Source organism: Aedes albopictus, chromosome 2 (genome assembly GCF_035046485.1).
Source record: "Aedes albopictus strain Foshan chromosome 2, AalbF5, whole genome shotgun sequence".
NCBI classification, from domain to species: Eukaryota; Metazoa; Arthropoda; class Insecta; order Diptera; family Culicidae; genus Aedes; species Aedes albopictus.
The window spans coordinates 368,986,549-369,014,093 of NC_085137.1; the positions used below are offsets into that span (position 1 = coordinate 368,986,549).

Sequence of the window (27,545 nt, forward strand, 5' to 3'; positions counted from 1 at the left end):
ATTCGATTTCTAATAGCATCGTTTCCCAAACTTGAGCCTTGCGACCCTTGTCTATTGTCATCCAACTTTTCTTAGAACAATCCAGGTGCGTTTCCACGTGGTTAAAATCTTTATGGCATTCATTAAGTTGGCTTAGAACATGAACTATCTTCTATCCTATATTTTATACTTTATCCTATCACTTCAAACATTTCGAGATATTGTTGTAATTTTTATCAGTAAGATGAGGAAGATTTTTAAACGATTAGCATTCACACTACGTATTTGTTTTCGAAATTATTTGGTAGTTTCGCGGAATTTCGTTTTGTTTCGTCAAAGTGTAGTTTTTGAAAGCGAAATTTTTTGAATTTGACGAAACGAAACGAAATTCAAAATCATAAATTTCGCCTAGTTGAATTCCGCGGAATTTCGTTTCGAGGGGTATTTGGCGGAACTTTTCGGTATACCGCATACCCTTAATTATATATAACATCTGGTGTTAAAATAACACTGTGGTATTCCTGCTGTATTAGAATGCAAGATCAAGTCATAATCTATCATCTATGGAAAGAAACTTAGAGGATGAACAAGAGTTTTATGCATAATAACCAAAAAATGGGCCAAAACTATCAATGTCGCTTACGTCACTTTGCAGAATTACGGCAGTTTAGAACTCTGCTTAATTCTTAGAGTTTAAAGAAGATATCTATATCTGAATTTTTATGAAAAACTAACAGATGTGCTTTAATGTATGCTGTAAACAATAACTTGTTGTACCTACATTTGAAAATAAAGTGCAGTCAACTCTAAGACAACACACTACTGAGATACGAGAGGTTACATAAAACCGAGGAAACATTTTAGCATATCGGAAAAATCCAACTCCACCACCGGCAGTCGAAAAGCAACATAAGGTAATTCATGGTCATTTCGGGGGTTAACTCCGCCAGAAATGTGAATCCAAACGCGCAGCGCAGCTGTTATGGCTCACAAACAATTCCCCAGAATGGCCGATGCGGATATATCGGGAAGCGATCTGAAAGGGGGTCACCAACTGGGCTATTCTGCGCACCTGGCACAGCCACCGCCACCGAAGGTTCAGAAAAACAACGAACGAACGGACGGGAACCAAACGGTTTCTGCGATAACAACACAAAGCTGTTGAATGCCATAAATCTTCCAACTTATCCTCGGTACAGAACTCGGACAGTGGCTACCTCTGTCCCTTCGCCTTCCACCGCATCACCTTTCGGGGGGATGATTGTTCAATAAGGGGAGGTAGGATTACTCCGGTTGTAGTTTGATTCATGTTGTCGCTTCTTTTTGTCCTTATTCCCATTCAGTCCGAGCGGCAAATAGGTCCTGCTTCAGGATGCGGTCCCGACTACTGGGGTGGAAAGCGGTCAGCGAAATTTCCTTTTATCAGAAGCTTTCGGATGCTGGTAGGGCACTATTTTTTTTGCGGCCTCCGCCATTGGTAATCCCGTGATGAGCTATCGGGCTACCCGTTGGTCGCGTGAATACACTACTCTGGCAATAATTTTCCTGTCAGAGCGGAAATCCTACCACTTAGAGAGCAATTATTGTGCAAATTGAGCAGTGCTTATGATAATCAGCTGACTTTCGTTTGTTGAAATATGAATAATTTCTCCACGATTTCGGATGATTTAAATGGGATTGTTTGAATTGATTATGCAAGATATTCACCGATCTCTTTATCAATTTTGGCGATTCCATAAAGTGCTCTTTACCGTTAATGAGTTTGTGATATGAAATTCTCATCAAATTTCCTTTTTTTCCGGTACAATAAAGGCTAAGTATCGCATTGTTCTGATCCCATTGAGACCACTGACTGGCCTCTGACCAACAACTCCTCTTCCAACATCTTACTGGCGAAACACCTTTGGGAGAATCGGATTATCAAATCTGGTAGGAACTAGGGTCTCCAGTTAGCCTAGTGGTTAAGGCTACCCAGCCAACACACGATCGCATATGATGTTGAATAAAATACAAAAGTCGGGGCGATATGCGTACACTTGACACACGGTTAAATAGGAGCATGTACGCATATGGCCTCCACTTTAGCATCTTATTCTACATCATATACGACTTCGTGTTGGCTGGGTAATGGATCGCCAATTCGGAGACGGCGGGTTCGGTTCCCGTTCCGGTCGGGAAATTTTTCTCGACTTCCTGGGCATAGTGTATCATTGTACTTGCCACACAATGTACAAATCAATGCAAAGGCAGGCAAAGAAAGCCCTTCAAAAGAAAGACAGGCCAAGTTCCAATGCAACCGTCGAACCATGAAGAAGAAGAAGAAGAAGAAGAAGAAGAAGAAGAAGAAGAAGAAGAAGAAGAAGAAGAAGAAGAAGAAGAAGAAGAAGAAGAAGAAGGAACTCTGGTCGTGGGCTGACAGGAAAAGGGAGCGGCTTCTGCAAACCTGAGCGCCCGTTTTCCAGAAGGAGACTTTGTGCAAGCACCCTTAAAAAATTTATACCTACTCGCTTTTATAACTAAACGTAAAACGATGAAATTGAATAGAAAAATGTCATAAGGCCGTTAAAATATTTATTAAGCTTTTTGCCCCACCACTTTTTGGCTGGTCGAGTAGGGGGATAAAAATAATAAAGCATTTAATCTGAAAAATATAAAAAGGTCATCGGATTTGTTAAAGATTTTTTTGCAAAACCCGAAATTTTGATAAATATTTTTTGTCTGCCCCCCTGAAAATGCAAAATCCAGCAAAAAACTTTTGAGGGGGGGGGGTTGTCAACAAAAAATCAGGGAAATTTCTTGAGGAATTCTGGGGGGAATTTCTGGAAAAAAATCTGAATCCTAAAAGATTTCCTGGAACAATCCTTGGAGGAATTTCTGGAGGATTCCCTGGAGAATCTCTGGAGGAATCCTTGGTTCAATTTCCTGGAGAAATCCCTGAAAAATACCTAATGAATCTCTGAAAAAAATCGCTCGAGGATTTCTTGGAGAAATTCCGGCAGGAATTGCTGACATAATTTCTGAAGCATGTCCAGGAGAAATTCCTAGAAGAACTCCTAAAGAAATTCCTGGGGTAATTCTTAGAGGAGTTCCTAGCGAAATTCCTGGATAAAATCCCGGAGGAATGCGTGGAGGAATTCCTATTGGTATTCCTGTGGGAATTACTGGAGGAATTCCTGGAGGAATCTCAAGAAAAAATCATGGAAGAATTTCTGGAGGAATCACTAGAGGAATTCTGGGAGATTTCTATTTCTATTATTTTTTTTTTCTATTTCTGAAGAAAATCCCTTGAGAAATTCGTGAAAGAAAGGAGAAATACCTGGAAGAATCTCTGGGAAAATCGTTGGAGCAATTCGTGGAGAAATCTCTGGAGGAATCCCTAAAACAATTTCTGAAGGAATTTCCGAAGAAATTCCAGGAGAAATACCTGGAAGAATCTCTGAAAAATTCCCAAAGATATCCCTGGACAGTTTCCTTGAAGAATTTCTGAAGAAATTCTAGAGGATTTCCCGGACAAGTTGCTAACATAATTTCTGAAGTATGAGAAATTCGTGGGGGAGTTCCAGCAGAAGTTCCTGGGGAAATGCCTGGCGGAATTCCTGTGGGAATTCCTGGAGGAATCTCTAGAGGAATTCTTAAAAAAAAATACTGGATAAATTTCTTGAGGAATGCTCTAGATGAACTCTGAACGAAATTTATTTTTTTTTATAATTTTTTGAAATGTGTATTTTAACTTAAAGCTAATTCTACACTCCTACATTTCTAGAGGATTTCTTGGGGAAATCATCCAAGGAATTTCCGAAGGAATCACTGGGAGAATCCTTGGAGAAATTCGTGGAGAAATCCCTGGAAAAATCCCTGAAGAAGTTCCTGGAGAAATTCCTGGATGAATTGCTAACAGAATTTATGAAGGATTTCCTAGATTAATTCCTGGTGAAATTCCTGGAGGAATCCCTGAAGAAATTCCTGGAGGAATCCCAGAAGAAATTCCTGGGGCAATTTTTAGATGAATTCCTGGAAGAATTCCAGAAGCAATCCCAGGAGGAACTCCTGGAGAATTCCTGGAGGAATTCCTGGAGGATTCCCTGAAGCAAGTCCTGGAAGAATATCTGAAGGAATTTCTGGAGAAATCTGCAATCTCAGGAGGACTCCCTGAAAAAATGCCTTGATCAATTCCTGGAAGAATGCCTAGGAGAATTTCTAGTGGAATTCTTGGAGGAAACTCTGAAGCAATTTCTGGAGGAATCTCTGGAGGAATGCATGAAGGAAGTCCTGACGCAATGCATGGAAAAAACCCTGGAGGAATCCCTGGAAAAATACCTGTAGGAATTCTTGGACATATCTGTGGAGGATATGTTAGAGGAATGCCTGTCGGAATTCCTGAAGGAATTTCCAGAGAAAATTCTGGAGAAATCTCTAGAGGAATTTCTGGAGGAGTCTCTGGAGGAACTCCAAGATGATTTTTTAGAGAAATCCCTGCAGGAATTCCAAGATAAACTCCTGGAAGAATTCCTGGAGGGATTCCTGAAGAAATTTCTGGATGAATCTCCTAAGAAATTTGTAGAGGAATAACAGGAAAAGTTCTTGAAGAAATCGCAGTTTGAATCCTCTTAGAAATTCTAGAGAAATCCGAGTTCGTGGAGTAATCCCTATAGCAGTTCCTGAAGAAATCCCTAGAGTAATTCCTGAACAAACTCCAGAAGGAATCCCGACAGCAATTTCAAATGGAATTGCTAAGGGAATCCCTAAACAGTTCCGGGAGGAAGTACTGATTTAATTCCTGTAGGAGGTAATTAAAGAATAGGACAGATTGGTGAAGTACTAGATTTGTAGTAATGAGCGGAATTTTAGTATGGTGAGAAGGTCAATTCTCCGTTTCTGCAATGAAATGATGGAAAAAGCGTGGGTATTATGATTCCTTGCCTAATTTAATGCTGTTTGAGCAAAACTTTGGGCAACAGTGTTGTTGTTTCCTCCATTTCTTGCAACATAAACAACATAGTTATCCAAAGTTTTGCTCAAACAGCATCAAATTAGGCAAGGAATCATAATACCCACGCTTTTTGCACCTTTTCATTGTAGAAACGGAGAACTGACCTTCTCACCATACTAAAATTCAGCTCATTACTACAAATCTAGTACTACACCGAACGTGCCCCATTCAAGAAGGAATTCATGAAGGAATCCTGAGAAGAGTTTCTGGGGGAATCTTGGGAGGAATTTTTCAAATAAGTTGTTTCAGAAAGAATCACAGAAGGAATTTTCCGAGTGCAGCCCTTGAGAAATTCTTGTAGGAATCCCTGGAGGATTTCTTGGCTAAATCCCTTGAGAATATCCTAAAGAAAATCAAATCCTGGAGGAATCTCTAGAGAAACTGCTGGAGGAATTCCTACAGGAGTCTTTAGAGGCATTTCTGTAAGAATCTTTGGATTTTTTTACGAGGAATTCCGGCTAGAACTCCCAGAGAAATCCCTGGAATAATTCCTGGAGGAATTATTGAAGAAATTCGCGGAGGAATCCCTTGAGGAATTCCTGGATGAATCCCAGGAAGAATTCCTGAAGAAATTGAAGATGGAATTCTTGGAGAGAGCCTGCATGAATCCTAAGAAAAGCTCGTGAAGGAACTCGTTGAGGAGTCCCTGTAGCAGTTCCTGTAGGAATCTCTGCAGGAGTTCCTGAAAAAAAGTTCTAGGAGTAATCCTGGAAGCAATTTCAAGAGGTATTCCAAAGGGAATCCCTTAACAGTCCATGGAGGAAATACTGGATTAATTCCTGGAGGAATTCCTGAATGCATTCCAAGAGGAACTTCTGAAGGAATTCTTAAAATAATTCCTGGAGTTGTTCCTGAAAGAATCACAGAAGAAATTCTTGGGTGAATCACTGGAGGAATTCTTGAAAGAATTCCTAAAGAAACCGCAGCTGGAATTCTTGGAGAAATCCTAAGAAGAGCTCGTGGAGGAACTCTTTGAGAAATCCCTGTAGCAGTTTCTGGAGGAATCCCTGGATGAATTCCTGAAGAAACCCCAGAAGGAATCCTGGAAGCAATACCAAAGGGAATCTCTGAATATTTCCTGTAGGAAGTACTGTAGGAATATCTAGAAAATAAATATGAAGAAATCCATGTCTGCAATAAATTCTGAAAGAATTGTTGTTGGAATCTTTGGATAAACTACAAAAAGAATATTTTGTTTTAAGGAATACCTGGATTAATTTTCAGATAGTCTCTTACATTTTTTTCTGAAAGGGTTTTTGGAAAATATTCCTGCTGAAATGCTTCGAATTATTCCAGATGAAATTATTGGAGCAATCTCTAGTGCAATTCTTGAAGGAATATATGGAGAAATCCCTGAAGAAATTTCTGAAGGATCACTTGCAAAAATACCTAACAGGATCTCTGTTGATGGAATCACTGAAGGACGCTATAGCAAAATTTATGAAGGGATTCGTCGATGCATCCTTACAGAAATATCTGTAAAAATTTCAAAATATTCAAAATAGGAATTCTCGAATCATTTCTTGGAACAAACCCTGAAACTATCACCATCGAAACCCTGCATGATGCCCATTAAGGTGGCCAACACTTATATGAAAAACAAAAATTTCGAAAAATCCAAGTCTTACCTCCTGAATCAGATGTTTTGGAGCCTTAGAATTTGAGTAAAATTGATTAGGCCTAAGGGTGCGCTCAACGAGCTTGAAATTTGTATGGGAAAACTTGGCCAAATGTATGCAGAAATCTTAAGTTTTGGAATTTTGCCGCAAGGTGGCACTGTAAGCGTTCAATCAATAAACCCTTTAGTATTATTGTAGGTGACTATATGCCAAAGAACTTCGTCGAAGACCGCAAAGTGATCCAACGTATGTGAAAAAGTTATACCCTAGGCAAAGTGAGGCGAAGTATTGAGATTTCATTTTTGATATAATCCCTGTACACATACTGGAAAAACAACAATAAAGTTTTACCTCATTTTACATAGGGTATAACTTTTTACACTGACGTCGGATTCCTTTACGATCTTCGACTAAGTTGTTTGGCAAATAGTCACCTACAACAGTATAAAAGGGTTTGATTATTAAACGCTAACAGTGCCACCTAGCAGCAAAATTCAAAAACTTAGGATTTCTGCATACATTTGGCCACGTTTTCCCATATAAGCATGAAGCTGCAAACTTCATATGCACGATCATTTAAATGAATTTTAAACAGATTTCATTGATCCAGCCGTTGATAAAAATATGCATCGCCGTCTTCAATCAGAGTGACCGCCTAACACTTTGCGAATTACGAAAAACAAAAATGTATTGTATTGTTATCCCGACTGGAGCAAGAATTGAATTTTCATTCCCAACTAACCTCGTGGTCACAAAGCCAAGTGACTACGTAAAATTCAAATGAATTACAAATCATCAATAAATCTTTAATTTGAGGACAAATTATTTCATGGATAGTCACAACGAAAAAAACACATCTTGAAATAAACAGCAATCATGAAATAGCATATCACCTTTCAGAGATTCCCGGAGTCAAATGACACCTGTGAAGCGAACGAGTTTGGTTTTCTTCAACAACATTGCCTCTGCCGTTGGTTCTGGGAGCGCCATTTCTCTATATCCAATGGTGTTGCATCGCTCTGTTGACCAAATCATCTGAACCCCTAACTCCATACCAAGCGAGCCGAGCCGCACAGAACCCATTGGTCACCACCAAGCAGTAGTGGATCAGCAACACCGAGCAAGCGAAAGCAGAAACATTCACACGTGCGATAAACCACTTGTAATCCGCTCGGTTGATAGGGTTGACTCGGATGCTGTGTTTTCGGTGCTGAACACATCGAGCAGGCAGGCAGCAGACCTGGACCTTTACGGACGGACGACCAACCGGTGTGGTGGTGTGTGCTCCAGAGTCCAGCTGCTGTCCAAAGGTTGCCTTTGGATTTTTCCCATTTTGCTACTGGGGATTAAATTAAGACGAATGATTCCATGAATTACGAATGGCACCCGGACCACACACCGCACCGGGAGGGACACGATTCCAGCATCAGCTACCTACCTACATTGTGAGGTCATGTGTGTCGTCCTCCCGTGTGTGCGAGAGTGGCTTTTAGACGAACAAATACGCTATCAGAGAGCTTTCCAGCTCCCGGTCAAATGGGATGAGTAAATTAGAAACGTTGGTCGGACGGGTACGGTTTCCTTATTTTTGACCAGCTGATGATAAGGGACATCAGCTATGTGACGTTCCATTTCGAGTTATGAAGAATTCATTTCTAGTAAGAGATTCATTCAACGAGGAGCCAGGAGTTCATCAAGATTGGTGATTTGAAAGAAACAAGTATAAACATTAGACACGAGAATAAAAAAAACTTAGTCATAACTTTTGATGCAATTTTTGGGTTGAGAACCATAGAACTGTGCAACTGCAAGGAGATTTATTGGAAAGTGTTCACAGTACCTTTATTAAAATACTACCTAGCTGTCCCGGCATACTTTGTATTTCCATTTGAAGATTTGATTGTTTAGCAGTTCTCCTCTTTGCAGCACCCCACTCTAGATTGGTTCTATTGTAGGGGAACAGAGCCCATAATGCCAAGATGGGGTAAAATGGCCCAACTCATAAAATCATTCCTGAATGGGACTACATTATTGCTATAGGTGAATGATGTCAAAATATGTTTGCATAAAACATTCTTCTAGAAGCTAAGCTGCCAAACCCACGGAAAATCTTTTGATTTCCCAATAAAAATTGACAACTTCCGGGTTTTCTTGCTTGCAATTAAGGTTTTCGGGTGATTTTATTACCAGCCATGTGATTCCAAGTTGATTGAGGCACACATGGAGCCGCATGGTTCTTGATGTCTACACTGTCAATGTTCGGGGTCATTCAAATATGACGACCATCGTTTAGCGAAGCGGGGGGATGACATTCCATGTATTGAGCATACGAAAGAAGCGGGATAGAGGAGGGAAAGGGAGTCGGAAATGCCGGAAAACTGATGGACGTAATGATGAATTGCTACCGGGATCCTTTAATGGGATTTTTTCAGAAGTATTCCAAAGAATTCCTCCAGGAATTCACCCGAGAATTCCTTTTGTGATTCTTTCAGGAACCACTGCAAATATTATTTTTAAAATGATCCCAAGAACTCTTCTTGGATGCCTTTAGGAATTCCTCCTGGAATTCTTTCTGAAATTCCTCGAGGTATCAATTCAAGACTTCCTCGAGGAACTAGTGGGAGATTTCCTTAGAAAATCCTCTTAAGATTGCTTCTAAGACTCCTTCTGGAACTGCTACAGAGATTCCTTCAAGAGTTCCTCTACGTACTCTTTTTAGAAATTTTAAGGAATATCAAATTTTACATTTGCTCAGGAATTTCAGCGATTTCTTTGATACTTCCTTTCTTCAGAAACTCGTCTTGGAATTCCCTCAGAAATAGCTTCTTGGATTTTTTCAGGAATTCTTCCGAGGATTTCTCCAACAATTCCTTAAGAAATTTCTCTTGAAACTTTTCCACGTTTTCTCTGGGATTCCTGCAGGGATTTCTCTAAAAATTCATACAGGGAATCGTTCAGGAATTCGTCTACAGATTCCTCGAGGAATTTCTTCAAGGATTCCTACTGAAAATGCTCCAGCGATTCTTCCAGGAAATCTTCATGGGTTCTTTTAGGGATTTTCTCTAGTGATTTCTCATGGAATTTATGCAGAGCGTCCTACAGGAGTTCCTCTATATCATGGTTTCCCAAACTGTGGGTCGTAAATTAATTCCTCCAGGAATTCCTTCGAAAATTCCCCCATGAAGTCCTTCGGAAATTCCTCCATGAATTTGTTCGGAAATTCCTCTATGAATTCCTTCGGAAATTCCTCCATGAATTCCTTCGGAAATTCCTCCATGAATTCCTTCGGAAAATTCCTCCAGGAATTCCTTCGGTTCGGAAATTACTACAGGAATTACTTCGGAAATTCTTCCAGGAATACCTCAAGGAATTCCTTCAGAAACTACCAATGCAATTGCTCCAGGAAATCCTCCTAGGATTCCTTCAGAAATTCCCGCAGGAAATCCTCCCCGAATTTATCCTCAAATTATTCCAGGTATTCTTTCAGGATATTCTCTACGAGTTCTTCTTGAAGTTCCACCAGAAGTTTCATCCATGCATTTCTCCTGAGAATCCTGCAGGAGTTCCACCAAGAATTCCTCCAGAAATTACCCTAGGCATTCTTCCATCAAACAGAACGTGTTTATTCCTCCAAGGGTTTCACCAGGAATTGATCCCGGAATTCCTTCGGAGAGTCCTACAGTACTTCTTCCAGAATTTCTTCAGGAAGTCCTCCAGGGATTTCTTCAGAAATAATTTCAGGAATTCCAACAGGAATTTTCCAGGGATTCGCCCAGGAATTCTTCCAGGAATTCTTCCAGGATTTCCTCCAGGGATTGCTCCAGAGATTCCTCCAGGGAATTCCTCTAGGAATTTCTCTAGGAATTTTCCAACAATTTCTTCAGAATTTTCTCTAAGCATTCCTCCAGGAATTCCTCAAAAGGTTTCTTCAGAAATTTCTCCAAGCATTTCTCCCAGGATTTCCTCCAGGAATTTCTCTTGGAATTCGTCACGGGATTCCTCTAGGTATTCCTGCAAGAATTCGTCCAGGTATTCCTTTAGGAAATCGTCCACGGATTCATCCAGGAATTTCTCCAAGAATATATCTAGGGATTGTTCAGGGATTGTTCTTCCATAGGTTCCTCCCAGAATTCCCCTAGATATTCCATGAGAAATTCATCTTGGAATTCATCCAGGGATTGCTTCAGGAATTCGTCCCGGAAATTCTCCATGCCTCGAGGAAATCATCCTGTTATTTCTTCGGAAATTCCTCCAGCGATTACTCCAAAAAATCCTCTATCGCTTTCTTCAGGATTTTCTCCAGATATACTTTCGGAAAGTCCTCCAACATTTTTTTCCAGGGATTCATCAAGAATTTGTCCAGAAGTTCCTCAAGGATTTCCTTCAGAGGTTGCTCTAGGAATTGCTTCAGCATTTCTCCAGGAATTCCTCCAGGGATTTCTCCAAGAATTCCTTTAAAGGTTTCTCCAGAAATTCTTCCAAGGATTCCTCCAGAAATTTGTCTACTAATTCCTTCAGGAATTCCTCAAGAGATTTCTTCAGAAATATTTCCAAGGATCCCTCCCATAATTGCTCGAAGGATTTTCCCAGGGATACCTACAGGGTTTACTTCAGACATACCTGCTGGAATTCTATCCTCTAGAGAATTCCTTTTTTTTATTTCTTTTTTTTTTTTCTTCGTGCATTTTAACTAAGACTAATTCTTCACACTCCAGGAATTAAGGAATGAAGTTTTTTTATTACTAGAAGGATTCCTTGATTAATTCTCTCAGTGATTTATTTTGGAATTCTTTAAGTTAATTTAAGAGGGACACAGGAGACAGGCAATTCTCCACGAAGAGTCTTCCAGGGTTTTCTTAACAATTATCTCTGAGAAATCTTTAAGGATATCATCAACAGATTTATTCATGAATCCATCCATTAATTCCTTCAAGTACCCCCTGCATCTCCTGTAAAGGAGTTTCTTAGGAATTTCGTTCTGTGATTCTTTCAGGAATATATCGTTTGATTTTTCCACAGTCACTGTGATTTACTTTAAACATATGAGTACCCAAGTCCTATATGCTAGAAGCGCTTTCAGACATTTCTCCACGAAATTCTTCAGGAACTCATTTAGGGTTTCCTTGCGGAATTTCTCTAGAACACCACGACTTCCTTCTTGAATTCCTCCAGACATTTCTTTTTGAATACATTCCAGCTATTCGTCCAGAATTTCCTTCAGGTGAATTCTAGGGTATTTCCAAGAATGCCATCATTTGAGAGTTCGGAAATATCTTTAAGAATTCCCCCAGGGATTTCTTCCCTGAGTTTACTTCGAGGGTTTTCTGCAGTGGTAGTTTCATGGCTTCTACGAGAATACCCTCAAAAATACTTTTAATGATCCTTCCGGGAATACGTCAATTGACATTTCTATTAGATTATGTTCTGAAATGAGTATATGCAGTATTAGGAGTATATAAAACTGTCTTTTGGAAAATTTCGGTAAGGATATACTCGGAACGATAAACTGAAGGTTTATTCTTTAAGAAATAGATATCCAGGACATTCCAAGATTGCTAATGAGCATAGACAAAATGGATGATTAATTATTAAAAGAACTTTAGTTAGTCATAGAAGACAATCCTAGACATTTTCAAAAAATCTTCAGAGGGTTTCCATTATGTTCTACTGGAGAAAATTTGTAAGGAAGTTATGAAAATTATGGGTTAGGCCTAAAAAGAGTTTGTTAATTCCAAAAGAGTTCAGCTATGATTTGTTACGATAGTTTTGTAGATATTACCAAAAAATAAAGTATAAGTTTTAGAAGAAACAATGCACTAGTAAAGAAAAGTTCTTAATCATCCAAAAATTGGCCACTGCTACCAGCACCACACTGATTTGTGTAGAAAATGCGAGGTTTTTTTCAATGTTACGTACAAAGTTCAACAGCGTGACTGCTGAAGAGTGAAGTCATGATTTTAGAATATTATGTTATTATATTCAACTTCGTCGTATTTGCAGCCTGGACGGGACCATGCGGAGGTTGGGATAGGAGTTGCTGGCCAGCCTCTACCGTTCCAAAGTTTTTGACCAATATTATCCCAGTTTACGGTACACAAGTTTTGACGTCTGATCGAGGTGCATGCACAAAATAGTCGAATTATTCATAGAACACTATGCAAAAAATTTTGCTATGTTCTAGTTAAGATAAAATACCATAAATAAGAAAATCATTGATAATTATCTAGATCCATGGTTTTAAATCGTTCTGACCGCAATAACACACTAATTACAACACATTACAAACCACAGTTCACATCAACTAGCACAAACTCGTTGTTTGCTCACCTAGATAATTACTTGCCACAAATTCTGATTTCAATATGTACATATTTACACTTACAGTGCATATTGTTTATGGCCAGGCGCATTAACAGATTTTCAATAAATTGTCAACTAGTATTTAATTTGTGTTTATTTACAATCCTTTTTAAAATTCACATTGCTTCCTTTTTTTATTTATTTCACTCATAACAGTGCAATTACTGTCTCATTATTAATTCTACCTACATATATACAGCAGTTAGAGTATAAAATCACATTAGCATACGCTGGTAATGATCCGCGTATTAATCCATGGGTGAAAAGTCACTCAATCACACACTCACACAGCCCCCGGCATTTCCATATGCACAGGAACGCACAATCATACCCACAATCATACTAATCCTTCAACGTGGTCTCGCTCCATAAGAAGGCAAACAATGAAGCCAGGATATGAATTCATTGGTGGCTAATGAGCGGGCAAATCTCTCTCTGCTTTGCCCAGTGGGGTTTGCAATATTTGCACTTTGAATTAGGGTGGCATCGTCCGGTGATGTATGGCTTCAAACTGGATGGTGATGGTTACGCGATGGCTGGTGCTATGTGATGGCCCCTTCAAATTGCTCTGGTAGAGGAGAAACCTCATTCTGAAACGGGCTCTTCTTCGGACTTCCGCCGCCGTCATCGTCATCCGGAAGTGGCCTCCCGGCATCATTTCAGCTGGACCACATTGGTGAGTTTGAGCAACTTTTTCGAACTGTACGGACAGCTGGGCCAAAGGTGCGAGCAGCCCATCGGTGTGACCAAACTGTCTCCGGCGTCTCGCAACAGTTGACCCATGTGGGCCGCAAAGTGCCACTTGGTTGGGCTGACTGCCATCGTCAGTGATAGCGTTGTGGACCTGCGGGAATGGGGAGATGGAGAGAAACGAGGAGAACGTTAGTGCGTGGTTTAGCGTTCCGATGGCATTAGGCACGGAAAACCGCAATATGTGGTACGGGTGAAGTGCAATTTAGACCACCTCCAACAGGTAATGAAGCTTTCGTGGAAGCATACATTGCGGCGTTTGTTTGATTGGTTTTGTTTCGTTTTGTTCGCTTATGGTGAATATTTAGTTGAATTGTATGTATAATAGAGCAAAACTTGTGAATATTTTTTCCGTAGTCATTCGAAAAAAGTACTATGCTGACTTGCACATGGAAAATGGAATTGGATATATGTACGATTCAAAAATAGTAGGGTTTGGGTGCTAGTAGTGGACCCCCTAAGCCATCGAAATTTACTTTTGCGGCTTTTTAGCAATGTTACCTCGATACATAGATACAAAGTGGAATTTTATAATAAGTTTCATGTCCCTGGGTACCCCTGAAGATGACACAAAAACCCCAGTATCGAATCGTCGGGCAAATAATAAACCTCGTTTTCCCATATTAAAAGACTGCGTAGTTGTTTAAATCGTAGATTAAAATCCTCAGTCGATCCTCCAATAGTTATTTATGAAACGAGTTGCAAAAAGTTGATTTTTTCAGCACGAGTTGTACATTTATCCAACGAGGCTTGCCGAGTTGGATAAATACGAAGAGTGCTGAAAAAATCGAGTTTTGCAGCGAGTTCCATACAAAATTTTATGCAATGATTTTTTCATAATGCAACCCATTTGAGTTGCATAATGTTCATAATGCAACTCAAATGAGTTGCATTATGAACATTATGCAACTATTTTTCATTATGCAACTCATTTCAGTTGCATAATGAACCAGTCCGGAAAAATTGGCCATTATGATACCAAAATGAGTTATATAAAATGTAAATTATGATACTGAATTGCATAAAAGATATTAAAAAACCCAAATTAATCCACCTAGTGGTTATAGTGCCTTTCTCGTCGAACATGTTCTCACAATCTTTCTGGCAACGTAAGTCAAAGTGTTTCTGAATCCAAATATTTTTATAGAAAAGCAAGCATTTTATCAGACATCTTTGAATTGACTTAAAACTTATTGATTGCACATAGTCCGACATTATGTTCAACGTATAAGCAGGGCTGAAAAATATCAGACTTCTCAGTTGACTGCTTGAGCACTTTGTTGAGCACCTTCACTAACACTGGAGGCTGATCAATATCAAGACGATACTAACAAGCTAAGCTATAACTCTTTACACAATCACAGATCACAATTTTTTTTCTGAACATTTGGGCTGTATCTTATTGACCGTTGAAAACAAGAGCGATAGGTAGTGAGTATAGTGCGACGTCTGTTTGTATGTGGGTTTAATTTGTAAGATTTTGTTCTCTTACACATATTTATCGCTTGCATTGGTTTTATTTACTTTCGTAGTTCCGGCGGAGCACCAAACGCTGGTTGTGCAACCCTACCGGTAGTCTGTAATGTGGTGTGAGCCTATTTTCTAGTTAACCGTTCCTCGGGTCATTCAAAAAGCCGTGATGTAATATGTTGCATGGTACATTTGGTTACTTTCGATGCGGTACCGGAACAGGTTCCGGAGTACACCGGGTCTCCCAAATATAGTCTGAGACTATTTCATTGCTAACGTTCATTAGGTTACCCAAAACAACACGATTTGATTTATCTCATGCATGGGTGGGTATAGATCACTTTTACATTTGACCACTTCCAGTGGGACACCCAGAACTGGTTTCGGGACACTACTGGTTGTCTAAAATATGGTCTGAGGCTATGTTCTTACGAATCGATCATCGTGTATTTAAAAAAGCTGCTATTTGGTGTACTGTCAAACACTTATTTGTGCATTTCGCCAGTTCTGGCGAGACACTCGAAAGTGGTTCCGGTACGCTACCGGTAGTCTTAAAGTGGCCTGAGACTTCTCTTACTGACCGTTCTGCGCGTCATCTAAAAAGCCGATATCACAAGTTTACAAAATAAAACGAAATTCGTGAACTTCTGTCAACGACCAAAATTTTTGAAGCACAATTTAGTGCTGATTTCGAAACCGACCTTCAAAAAATTTTAAGAAGAACAGTTTTTGAGTTTTAGCTCAATATCGAGTTTTGCAACTTTTCAAAATATGTAATTTACTAAAATTCAATTATATTGCGTTTTATTCAACAAATTTAAAATCTTTTTCCATAAATTAAAAGCTGAATACAATACCATTCGATCATCTGAAAATATGTTTTGCGTCAGATTGATGAAATTCAAGATATTGGCGAGTTTTAGGGACGATCTTCTTAAATTTTAGCAAAATTCCCAAAATTTTTTGAAGAAATGTATTTTTTTCAATAAGAAAAAATCGACTTAAAAATTCTTTCTCGACGTTTATTTGACATATCATATGTAGGCGAGTTACAGTAAAAATTTCAGTTCAATCTGAGAATTCATTACGGAGAATGAGATGTTTGAAGTGAGCGACTTTGCTTAAAAATAAAACAAAAATTGATTTCAAATCATCAACCTTGTATGGAATGTCGAAAAAGTTCCGCTCTACTGTATTTTTTTTCTTTCGCGTGTTCGAACTCAGGGCATGATTCTACACCAAAAATGATCATCAGCTCACCGAGTTCAAAAATGCTGTAAACTAGTGTATTTAATGCGCGGTGTGCATGCGTTTGGTTCCGTTCTACATTTGACCACTTCCGGCGGAGCACCTGGAACCGGTTTCGTCACAGTATTGGTTTTCCAAAGTGTGGTCTATGATTGTTTCTCTTGTTAATAGTTCATCAGGTTACCAAAACAGCTATTTATGGGATTGGTTCTCCTTTACATTTGACCACTTCCGATGGGGCACCCTTAATCAGTGAGGAATACTACCGGTTGTTCCAAATATGGCCGGAAACTTTTTTTTTGCCAAATCAAGATACCTAAAAACCCGCGATTTGATTTGTCGCATGAGTTTGGTTCACTTTTTTGTTTGGCCATTTCCGGAACCGGTTCCGGATCACTACCGCTTCAGATACATATGGTCTGAGAATATTTTCCTGCTGACTGTTCATCAGGATATCAAAAAAACCACTATTTGATATGTCGCATGTATGGGTTTGGTTAACTTTGAAACTTGGCCACCTCTGGCGGGACACTGGAACCGGTTTCGGAACACTACTGGTTCCGATATGTTCAGAGAATGCTTTCCTGCATACTGTTCATCAGGTTATCGAAAAAGCCGCGGTTTGATATGTCACATGCAAGGTTTTAGTTCAATTTTTTATTTGGCTACTTCCGGCAGGGCACCCGGAACCGGTTCCGGAACACAACCGGTTCAAGTTAGTCTGAAAATATTTTCCTGCTTACCTTTCATCAGGATGTCAAAAAAAACACTATTTGATATGTCGCATGCATGGGTTTGGTTAACTTTTATACTTGGCCACCTCCAGCGGGACATCTGGAACCGGTTCCGGAATACTACCGGTTCCGATATAGTCTGAGGATGTATTCCTTCTTACTGTTCATCAGGGTATCGAAAAAGCTGCGGTTTGATATGCCGCATGCATGAGTTTTGTGCACTTTTATGTTTGGCCACTTCCGGCGGGACACCCGGAACCGGCTCCGGGACACTACCGGTTAAGATATGGTCTGAGACCATTTTTCTGCTCACCGTTCATCAAGTTATCGAAAATGCCGTAGTTTGAAGTGTCGCATGGATGGGTTTGTAGCGTTTTCATATCTGGCCCCTTCCTGGGGTACCGGTCCGGAACACCTAAATGGCCATAACTCCGGAACGGCTGGACCGATCCGAACCATTTTCAATAGGAAACAATGGGACCACATTCCGCGTCGAATGAACCATCGGTCATTAGAATCGGTTGAGGTTTAGTTCAAAAAAGTGATGTGACCTTTTTTGTACACAGACATACATACACACTAGAGTGGGTCAACGTTGTATGGAGAAACTTTAAATTTGATCGTATCAAGCCGGAACAAAGCTTCTTAAATCTGTATTAGCGCCCAAAACAACTGTGCAAAATTTGGGAGCGATTAGTTGCGTCTCCGTATTCCGCATTGCGATTGAAATTTGTATGGAAGTTAGTATGGGAAAACGTCCTTTTTTGCATTTTACTCATAACTTGAATTCCTTTGTCTAATACCATGTAACTAATGACGTTAAAGTATAGCCTAGGATATGCCGAAAAACTTTGCCGAAGACCGCAAAGTGATCCGACGCTTGGGAAAAAAGTTATTGGCCTAGTAACTTAGACCAAAAATTGAGATTTTATTATTGATGTTATTCCTTTACATGCTAAATGTTAAGCACCACTGGGCAATCTGTACGTTATAACTTTTTTCACAAGTTTCGGATCACATTGTGGTCTTCGGCAAAGTTTTTCGGCATATCCTAGGCTATACTTTACCGTCATTGGTTAGACTGTTTTAGACGAAAAATTTCAATTTATGAGAAAAATGCAAAAAAGCACGTTTTCCCATACTAAATTCCATACAAATTTCAATCGCAATGCGGAATACGGGGAAGCAACCAATCGCTCCCAAATTTTGCACAGTTGCTTTGGACGCTAAAACGAATCGAAAAAGCTTTGTTCCAAAAAATCGACTTTGTTGACCCAGTCTAATACACACATACACACACACATACACACATACACATACATACACACATACAGACATTTGCTCAATTCGTCGAACTGAGTTGATTGGTATATGTGATTCGACCCTCCGAGCTTTCTATCAAAAAGTCGTTTTTGGAGTGAACATATAGCCTTTCCAGTACACTTAGTGTACGAGAAAGGCAAAACTCATTTTTTTTTTCGAGACACAGTGTGCGTTGATAAATTGAGAGATAAATTTGTGAAAAAAATTACCACTTGTTTTGGTGGTGGGATTCGAACCCACGACTCCGTATCGCTAGTCCAGCACTCTGACCAACTATGCCACAGAAGTTAGAATTCAGTGAAATATGTAGAAAATCAGCCGTGATAGTATATATTCTTGCCTCATTCCAGCAACAACCCGAATAGGATCGGACAAGACACCGTTGCACAGTGGCTGATTTCGTTATTTTAGCGCGCTTAATTAATAACTTTTTAACTATGACGTTTAGCGTCGTGGTGTCTTCGAGAAAGTTTTTCACTGTCACAAGGAGCTTCTTTTGAACCATTGTGAAAATTGATCAATCAATCAGATAGAAAATTTATTTTTTGAATTTTTCAAGATACAAGGTTGGCGTCTTCACAAAATTTGTAGAAAATGTTGTTTGGAGCAACTTTGTCGAAGACGCCAAGTTTGTAACTCCGTTACTTTTCAAGATACGTTACCTTTTCAATCATCAGCCCCTTGAAAAGGGGTTTTTCGCTGTATCTTTCTAATAATTGATTCTACATTTTTGTCATGTTCAACAAAGTTCTAGAAAATAATAAAATACACAATTTCTCCGAACATGACATCCCGCTAATTTCAAAAATAAAATAGTTATAACGGTTTTATATTTTTTTGGACCATATTTCAAGCATAAAGCCTGCGCACTTTAGAATCGGTACACTTTCAACCGGCTGCCGCTCAAAAACGGTGTCACTTGGAAAAAAGTGTTGTTAGAAGCAATTGAAGCTTATCTATTGTAGTTTGTAGGAAAAAATATAAAATTTCCTGTTTCTATATTTTTAGATAAACTATTGATCTGAATTCGTAAAAATTGCCAGTTTTTTCTGCACACATTGAGCAAAAACCAGTCATTGTCAGATTCAAGATTTGTTTAGGAATATATAATTATGTACCAAACCCATCAATTACGCAGTATAGAATAGTTGTTGGTATTATGATTGTTGATTGAGGGAGGTAAAATATTCCATGAGTGTTCTAAAATTTCTAATATAGCTATGGTAAGCCTTTGAAGGGTTTTATGGAAAATCAAAGACTTGCATAGATATTTAAGGTCAAAAAAGTTGTTTTCGCATAAACTTTAGTTCGGCTAATACGCATACGGGAAGGATACTATACGAATAGTATGGGTATACAAGAAACCAATGATTTGATGCAGAACAATATAAATAATCGTGGCTCGAAAGCTGTATGGACTATTGCTGACGAAATTCGTTGGATGTGTTTTGATGGCGTGAAATATCCAACGATTGTTTCAATAAAACTGAATCTACTCAGAAGTTTTTTATTTGTGATCATAGAATCACATCTATAGTTCCATAATCTATATGGTTTTCAGTGTTTTATCCATGAAAACTATTTTATTTTAGGCTTATTATGAGGAATTAGCCTTATGACTATTAATTTCCGACAACTGTTAGAGAAAACTGCTAATAATTCCAAAAATAATACAAGTTTCAATATGAATTAAGTTGGGCTACTTGAATTGTAGATCCAAAAAACGATCCCAGGAAATATTTTTTCATAAAAAATTACTTTGAGTAAAACTATGTTTTGAATATAACGTGAATGGACAATAAGGCTATAAGTTCATTATGGTCTTGTGAACCATATTTGTCAAGAGTTTAATGTCGTAACTTGTTTTGAGCATATCTTTGATAAATATAATTTTGTTTCTTGTGGAAATATCAGCCCGTAATTTGTGAAATTTGCAAAAGATGACGATCATTGGTTTGTGCAGAACAAAATGGCATGAATTTCACAATCGGGTCAAAATTTTATCTTGAAGAAATAAAAAACTGTATTTTTCGTATTTTTCCTACAAAATACAATATATAAGCTGCATTTGCTTCTTACAACATTTTTTTTCTAGATTAAACCGTTTTTTATCTGCAGCCGGTTGAAAGTGTACCGATTCTAAAGTGCGCAGGCTCTTTGTAGCTTAGTTATAGGCAAGTATATGCAAATTTCTTTTTATGCATGTGAAAGAACATGTAATTGTCTCTCTTAGAAAGCAAAAACCATCGAACTGTTAGTGACTGTTAGATGGTTTTTGTATAGAAACTTACAACCATTTAAGACTCTTTTATTTGGGATTTATTTACACTCCCGATCAAAAGTTTGGGGTCACCCCCTCAAAAACATGTCATTTTTAGGCCCGTATCTCCGCCAAAAACAAATTTTCGATAGAAACCTCCGAAGGTCAAGTCACATATACCAATCAACTCAGCTTGACGAATTGAGATGATGTCTGTATGTGTATATGTGTGTATGTCTGTGCGCAAAATAAGTTCACTCACTTTTAAGCAGGGATGCCATATATAGAGATTTATCTGTATTATACAGATATTTGAGCTTCCATACAGATTTCGTTTATATGAAATACAGATTTTTGAGCTAGAAGAGCCATTTTATTGTTGTATGGGAACAGATTTTTCTTCCAAATTTTGTATGGGATACAGATTTTTGAAAATAGTGATACAGATTTTTCAAAAAATCATCTGGTATCCCTGCTTGTAAGGCACTTCTCATTGGCCGATTTTTCGGATTAAAAATGATTCGAATCGGTCAAGTCGTTCCGGAGTTATGGTCATTTCAGTGATCCAGACCAGCACCGGTAGAGCTGGCCGTATATAAAACTGAACCAAGCCCCATCATGCGACACATCAAACTCGACGATTTTTGTAGCCATGGTTGACGAATTTTGTGAGGAAATCAACACTTGAGACCAAAATTCCACGATGTCAGCCCAAAATTCCAGATGGCAGCCTAACATTCAAGATGGCGGCTCCAAAATCAAGATGGTGACTGTTTAAAAGAATTAAATAGGACCTAAAACCATGCGATATGGGGTATATTTAGTATAGGGAAGATATCTGGAGTTGAAAAATGGCGACCAGAAATCCAAGATGGCGGTCTAAAATCTAAGATGGCGGCTCCAAGTTCAAGATAGTGGCTGTTTAATGGTGTTTAGGCCCTAAAACGATACAATATGGGTATATTTGGTATTGGGAATATGTATGTAGTCTAAAAATGGCGACCAGAATATCCAATATGGCGGTCTTAAATCCAAGATGGCGGCTTGAAATTCAAGATGGTGGCAGTTTAATGGACTTTTAGGCACTAAAAGCATGCAATATCGGTATTGGAAAGATTTCCGAAGCTTGAAAATTATGACCACAATATCCAAGATGGTAGTCTAAAATCCAATATGGCGGCTTAAAATTCCAAATGGCGGCTGTTTAATTGAGTTTTAAGCCCTGAAACCATGCAATATGGGCATATTTGGTATGGGAAAGATGTTCTAAGTAAAAAAAGCCGACCAGAATATCCAAGATGGCAGTCTAAAATCCAGATAACGGCTCAAAATTCAAGATGACGGCTGTTTTATGGTGTTTAAGGATTTAAAACCATGTAATATGCAAAATGGTAGTCCAAAAATGTCGACCAATATATACAAGATGGCAGTCTAAAATCCAAGATGGCCGCTAAAAATTCATAATGATGACTGTTTAATGGCGTTTTAGGCTCTAAAACCGTGCAATATGGGTGTATTTTGTATAGGGAAGTTATCTGGAGTCCAAAAACGACGACCAAAACATCCAAGATGGCGGTCTAAAATCGAAGGCAGTGGCTCGAAATTCAATATAATGGCTGTTGAATGGAGTTGTAGGCTCTAAAGCCATTCAATACGGGTATATTTGGTATGAAAAAGATGCCCGGAGTTCGAAAATTTCGACCAGAATGGCAGCTGTTTAATGGAGGTTTAGCCTCTAAACTCATGAAATATGGGTATATTTTATTTTATGTGTAGAAAATGTCCGGAGTTCAAAAATGACGGCCATTTCATGGAGTTTGAGGCTCTAGAAAACCTTTCAAATTGGATATATCTGGTATGGGGAAGATGATCTTCTTCTTCTTTAAGGCTCGACGTTCGCATTGGAACTTGGCCTGCCTGTCTTCAAACGGTTATTGCAAACATAACAAATTTCAAACCCTCCATAGAATATCAAAAAGCGCTCCATAAAGAATGAATATATGTTCCATGAAAATGTGCAATGTTACCCATAAATAATTGAAAACGTTCCATACTTTTTAAAAAATGTACCGGTAAAACATAACATTTTCTCATTAAAAGTAAAATTTTGCACCAATAAATAATATTGAAATGCTCCATAATAAAATACAAATGCTCCAAAGAAAAAATGAAAATGCTCCATTAAAATTAAAATTGTGCCCATAGAAAATTGAATAGAGTAATTGTTCCCACCGTTGTGGTAGTACCTATTGTTGCGGTAATGGCAATTAAGAACTTTTTCGACTGAAATGTTACCAAAAGGTATTTTTAATAGATGTATGGTGCTTAAATTATGAGATTGCACCATTTGTTTGCTTAAGATTTGCCCAAAAAAGTATTAAAAAAAAAATATTTTCCTAAATGTGTTTTCTGCTGTGTTCCTATTGTTGCTGTAGTGTTCCTAATGTTGCGGTATCCCATATGATTTCAATGGGATACCGCAACAATAGGAACAAAATACCGCAACATTAGGAACACATACCGCAACATTAGGAACACAATGTTCTTTCAGATAAAAACGAATAAAATGCTCATAACAACATCAAAGTGGCAATATTTCGTTATTTTCCCGTAGATTAAGGATGGATTTTATTATTTTCAATTCAATCCATGTAAAAAGTTTGCTTGGGGCGATACAATTGTGGTTTAAACATGAACCCAGCGCTTAACTCCTCCATGATCGGATCAATTACCCTATTGCTCCATAGATAAATCAAATTGTAAAATAAAAAATTGAAATTGCACCATAGAAAATAGACAAATGCTCCATGAGTACTATCAAACTGCACCACATCAAATGCAATTTGCTCTATAAAAATTGAAAATTCACCATAACTTAAATAATTTGCACACTAAAGCAGTGCAATGTAAAGAAATTCAGCCCTGTCGAATAATATTATGAGAAAATGCTATCTCTGGAAGATTTTCAATTTTTCAAGGAGCAATTCATGTTTTCTATGGTGCAGTTTGTTAATATGTTTGGAGAACTCTTGCAATTTCAATTTTTTATGGTGCAATTTAATTTTTCTATGGAACAATATGCAATTTTCTATGGGTACAACTTTAATTATTTATGGAGCATTTGCATTTATGTTTGGATCATTTCAGTATTATTTATTGGTGCAAAAGTTTACTTTTAATGAGAAAATTTTATGTTTTACCGGTACATTTTTTATAAAGTATGGCACGTTTTCAATAACTTATGGATAACATTTCACATTTTCATGGAACATATGTTCATTCTTTATAGAGCGCTTTTTGATTTTCTATGGAGCGTTTCTATTTATTTATGGGTGCAATAAATAGGCTGCCTCAACTTACATAGCGTTCTTAGGACACTTCCACAGTAATTAATTGAAGGGCTTTCTTTGCCTGCCATTGCATGAATTTGTACATTGTGTGGCAAGCACAATGATACACTACGCCCAGGGAGTTGAGAAAATTTTCTCGACCGGAACGGGAATCGAACCTGCCGGATTGGCGATCCATAGCCTTAACCACTAGGCTAACTGGAGACCCCATGGGGAAGAAGTCTGGAGTCCATAATGGCAACCAGAATATCCAAGATGGCGGTCTTAAATCCAAAATAACGGCTGAAAATTCAAGATTGCGCTTTTTTAAGAGTTTAAGGCTTTTAAGGCTCTAACATCAAAAGCCAGATAAACGATATGATTTTTGGTGTCATGAAATGGATTTTTCTTAAACGTATGAAAGTGTGATAGGAATGAATAGGTTTCGTGTGTGAAGTGAATAGGTTTTCGAAGGCACGAGACATCATCGCAAGGTGGATTAATTACGATTTTTTAACTTGACGGTTGATAATATTTTTTATGAAAATATCAATTAGACACCTTTTGGGTGCTAACCGGTTAAAAAGTGCAAAAATGCTTAAAGTGTCTTTACACCTCACCCTCACAAGTTCTTGGAATATGTAGAAATTTCTTCAAATTTAAGAGATGGACATTGGCGAATCTTTTTTCTTGCTCACTCTCATAATCAAATACGAGAAAGAGAAGGATGGAAATGGGCTCCACGGCACCCTTTTGCATCCCGCGCTTTCTCGTGTTCTGTGCATCAAGGAGGATGAGCGAGAAAAAAGAAAAAGCTAGATTCGCCAATGGAGATGGATTCGTATTTTTAAATCTATATGCATATGTCTGATGTCCCTGCAACCGTAAGGGCATCTTGATTCAGGATCCCCTGGTTCAACTCCAGAAAAAAAGCTTCTAGCTTGTTGTAAATACAGCATAAGTAGCACTCAACATGCCCCTGCTCTAGTTGTGCCCTAGTGAACAAAAGAGCTGTGAAATTAGAATAAGTAAATAAAGAATAAAAAAAAAAGTATCGTTATCAATTTGAATTATTTTCTGGTCTGCTTTTATTGCTGTAGCAGTAGACAGGCTTGAATCATCAATTATATTCGAAATAATCCATCAGGAGTTAAATTACAAGTTATTCCCTAATCACCAAATACTACGTCAACGTTTCTTACGTAAATATTGTAACATTTCCAATTAGGTACAGTCTGAAGTTTACGTCACCCATTATTGCCATAGAACAAGCATCTATCTTTCTTTGCTCGTATCTGCTGACTCGCTTGACCTATTAAAGTGCTATCCCAGCACAACAAACACTCCCCTCGTTGCCCCCCAGTGGGCCTTAATGTGCCATCCACCTGTAAATCCAAATCAGCAAAATCTCCCTCCAGCGACGATGCGCAACAGTGCAGGGACCTATCTGTAGCATTAGGTAACTAACCTAGCACAGCACGCTGCTTGCTCTCTGGGTCGTTGGTCATGCTTCTGATGACGACAAGCATCACAACGCCGGCGACGACGACATGACCACGACAGATGGCCGGCCACCACGGGCTTGTTACACAATTTCCGCGCATACACATGAAAGCTTTTTTCAAGATCAGCTGAGCTGTGTCTAAAGTGCTCGAAGCGGGGCCACACCGGACCTCTGCTGCTCTTGGTGCGCGCGGTGGTGCATGCTGGGTGGGTGTAGTTCTTCGAGAATCGCCTTTGCCACTCCGCTGGCTGTCATTGTTGGTCTGCTGATCCGTTGTTGGCTAGGTGACAGACAGCTAACAAGCGTCCATTAATTCGCTGAATTCGTCGCACCGTGAGCAAACAACTTCAATCCACTGCCAGTCGTCAACAATAAAAGCAACAGCAGCAATGGTAGTGGCAGTCAACCAACGGTGCAAATAGTGCTAAGCTCATTAAGCTAATTACGGATGCATTAAACCATCGGTCGGTTTGGCATTAGCTAGTTGAGGCAGCTACCTGATAGAACTGGTAAAGTTCAGCGAACGATGGATTTTCGTTCGGTGTCCGTCCAGCTTTGCGAGTGCAACTGATAGTTTATACCTACAAAAGCTAATGCCATTTGGTATAGTAACAATTTTGCCCTTCTTATCAAATCTACGTTTCTACGTTTATTACGAATAGAATTATGACACACCTCAATTATACCGTGATAATTTATACAAAATGGCATAACCCCTTGAGGAAGAGTCATACAATACCTCGTATTGTGGCAAGTAGTCAAAATGTAGTTCTCTAGTAAATTTCAAACTGTTTTACTTTATTAGCAAAACTATGACACTGCTCAAAATTTATTGATTTAGGAGCTGTTTCTTTTTTACCCGAATGTAATAAAACGAAATAATTAAACATAATTATAATTTAAAATTTTCTACATTAGGGTAAAAGCGCTAAACGTCGCCCCCTCTATACACATTTCATTTTTTATGTATGAAGTAACGAAGATTAGAGCTGAATTTTAGGGGGCGAAGTCTAGTGTTTTTACTATGGAATTCATTACCATTGCCATGATACAAGCAACAATAAATATTTCGAAAAGTTAGCTGAATTGTGAGCTTATCTTTTCCACTCAAGCCCAAGAAAACATATTAACGCATACCGTTTCTTAGTGAGCCATCGTGCATTACTTCGAAAATTGGGTCAACCGCGACCAGGTCACCTCGTCGACAGCATGTCTGTCACGGCGTTGAGACATGTAAACCTACATCCAACCCATTGAACCAATACAAAAGATCATTGTTTCATCAGCCGATTGCGAATCCAGCCCACCGATGACGGTGCATCCATCTGCGATTTCAATCGAAACTTCCAATTAAGTTCCCCACGTGGTTTTTCAACAAACGTTCAAACTCAACCTTCAAAGCACCCCAACCGAACCAAAAACACAGAGTTTCACCGACCCTGCATTTCCCCCCGCTACAATGCACCACACGCAAATACCGAATGCCGATCAACAAACACATGTGGGTCTCGACTCGATTTTGCATGAACAAGAAACGAAACTAGGAAAACAAAAACGAAAGTTAAAAAACGGTTACTCAACCGTTGCAAATCAGGTACGGCCCGGCGTGGTTACCTCATAGGCGCGCGGACGCCGCAAACCATCGAACCGGCGTGGCGTGGCGAGAGGCGGCGGAATGGATGAATGGCTGGCTGGAAGGCTAGTTCGCTGGATGCATCTCGTTCGGGACCAGTGATCCCCAAACCATGGAATGCAACTGCAGGGTTTGAAAGAAAATAAACCTGACAGACTCATTAAAGCTCTGTATCACAGGGTGACTTTGCAAAGCTTTGGTATTTTTGCCAGGTTTGCTCCCTTCGTCGTTTTTCTAGGGTATTTTAAATTCGTACTGGAGCGGACCTTGTGTGATGGTTTGAACACTTGACTATCGCGGCGAGGACCTGGGATCCAATCCCACTCCCGACAAACTCGCAAAATGT

At 38.9% G+C, this 27,545-nt stretch overlaps 2 protein-coding genes across 2 annotated transcripts in view; one reads left to right on the forward strand and one right to left on the reverse strand.

Annotated features, from left to right (window-relative positions):
- The window catches only part of LOC109430547 (uncharacterized), a 776,197-nt gene that overhangs the window by 293,490 nt on the left and 455,162 nt on the right, over nt 1-27,545 (forward strand). The gene's annotated exons all lie outside the window — the stretch shown is intronic.
- LOC115260131 (uncharacterized) overlaps nt 13,030-27,545 on the reverse strand; it is a 43,274-nt gene continuing 28,758 nt past the window's right edge. Inside the window, exon 3 of the mRNA XM_029861040.2 lies at nt 13,030-13,792. Coding sequence (XP_029716900.2) covers nt 13,603-13,792 — 190 coding nt within the window. The 3' untranslated portion in view covers nt 13,030-13,602. The remainder of the gene's footprint in view (nt 13,793-27,545) is intronic.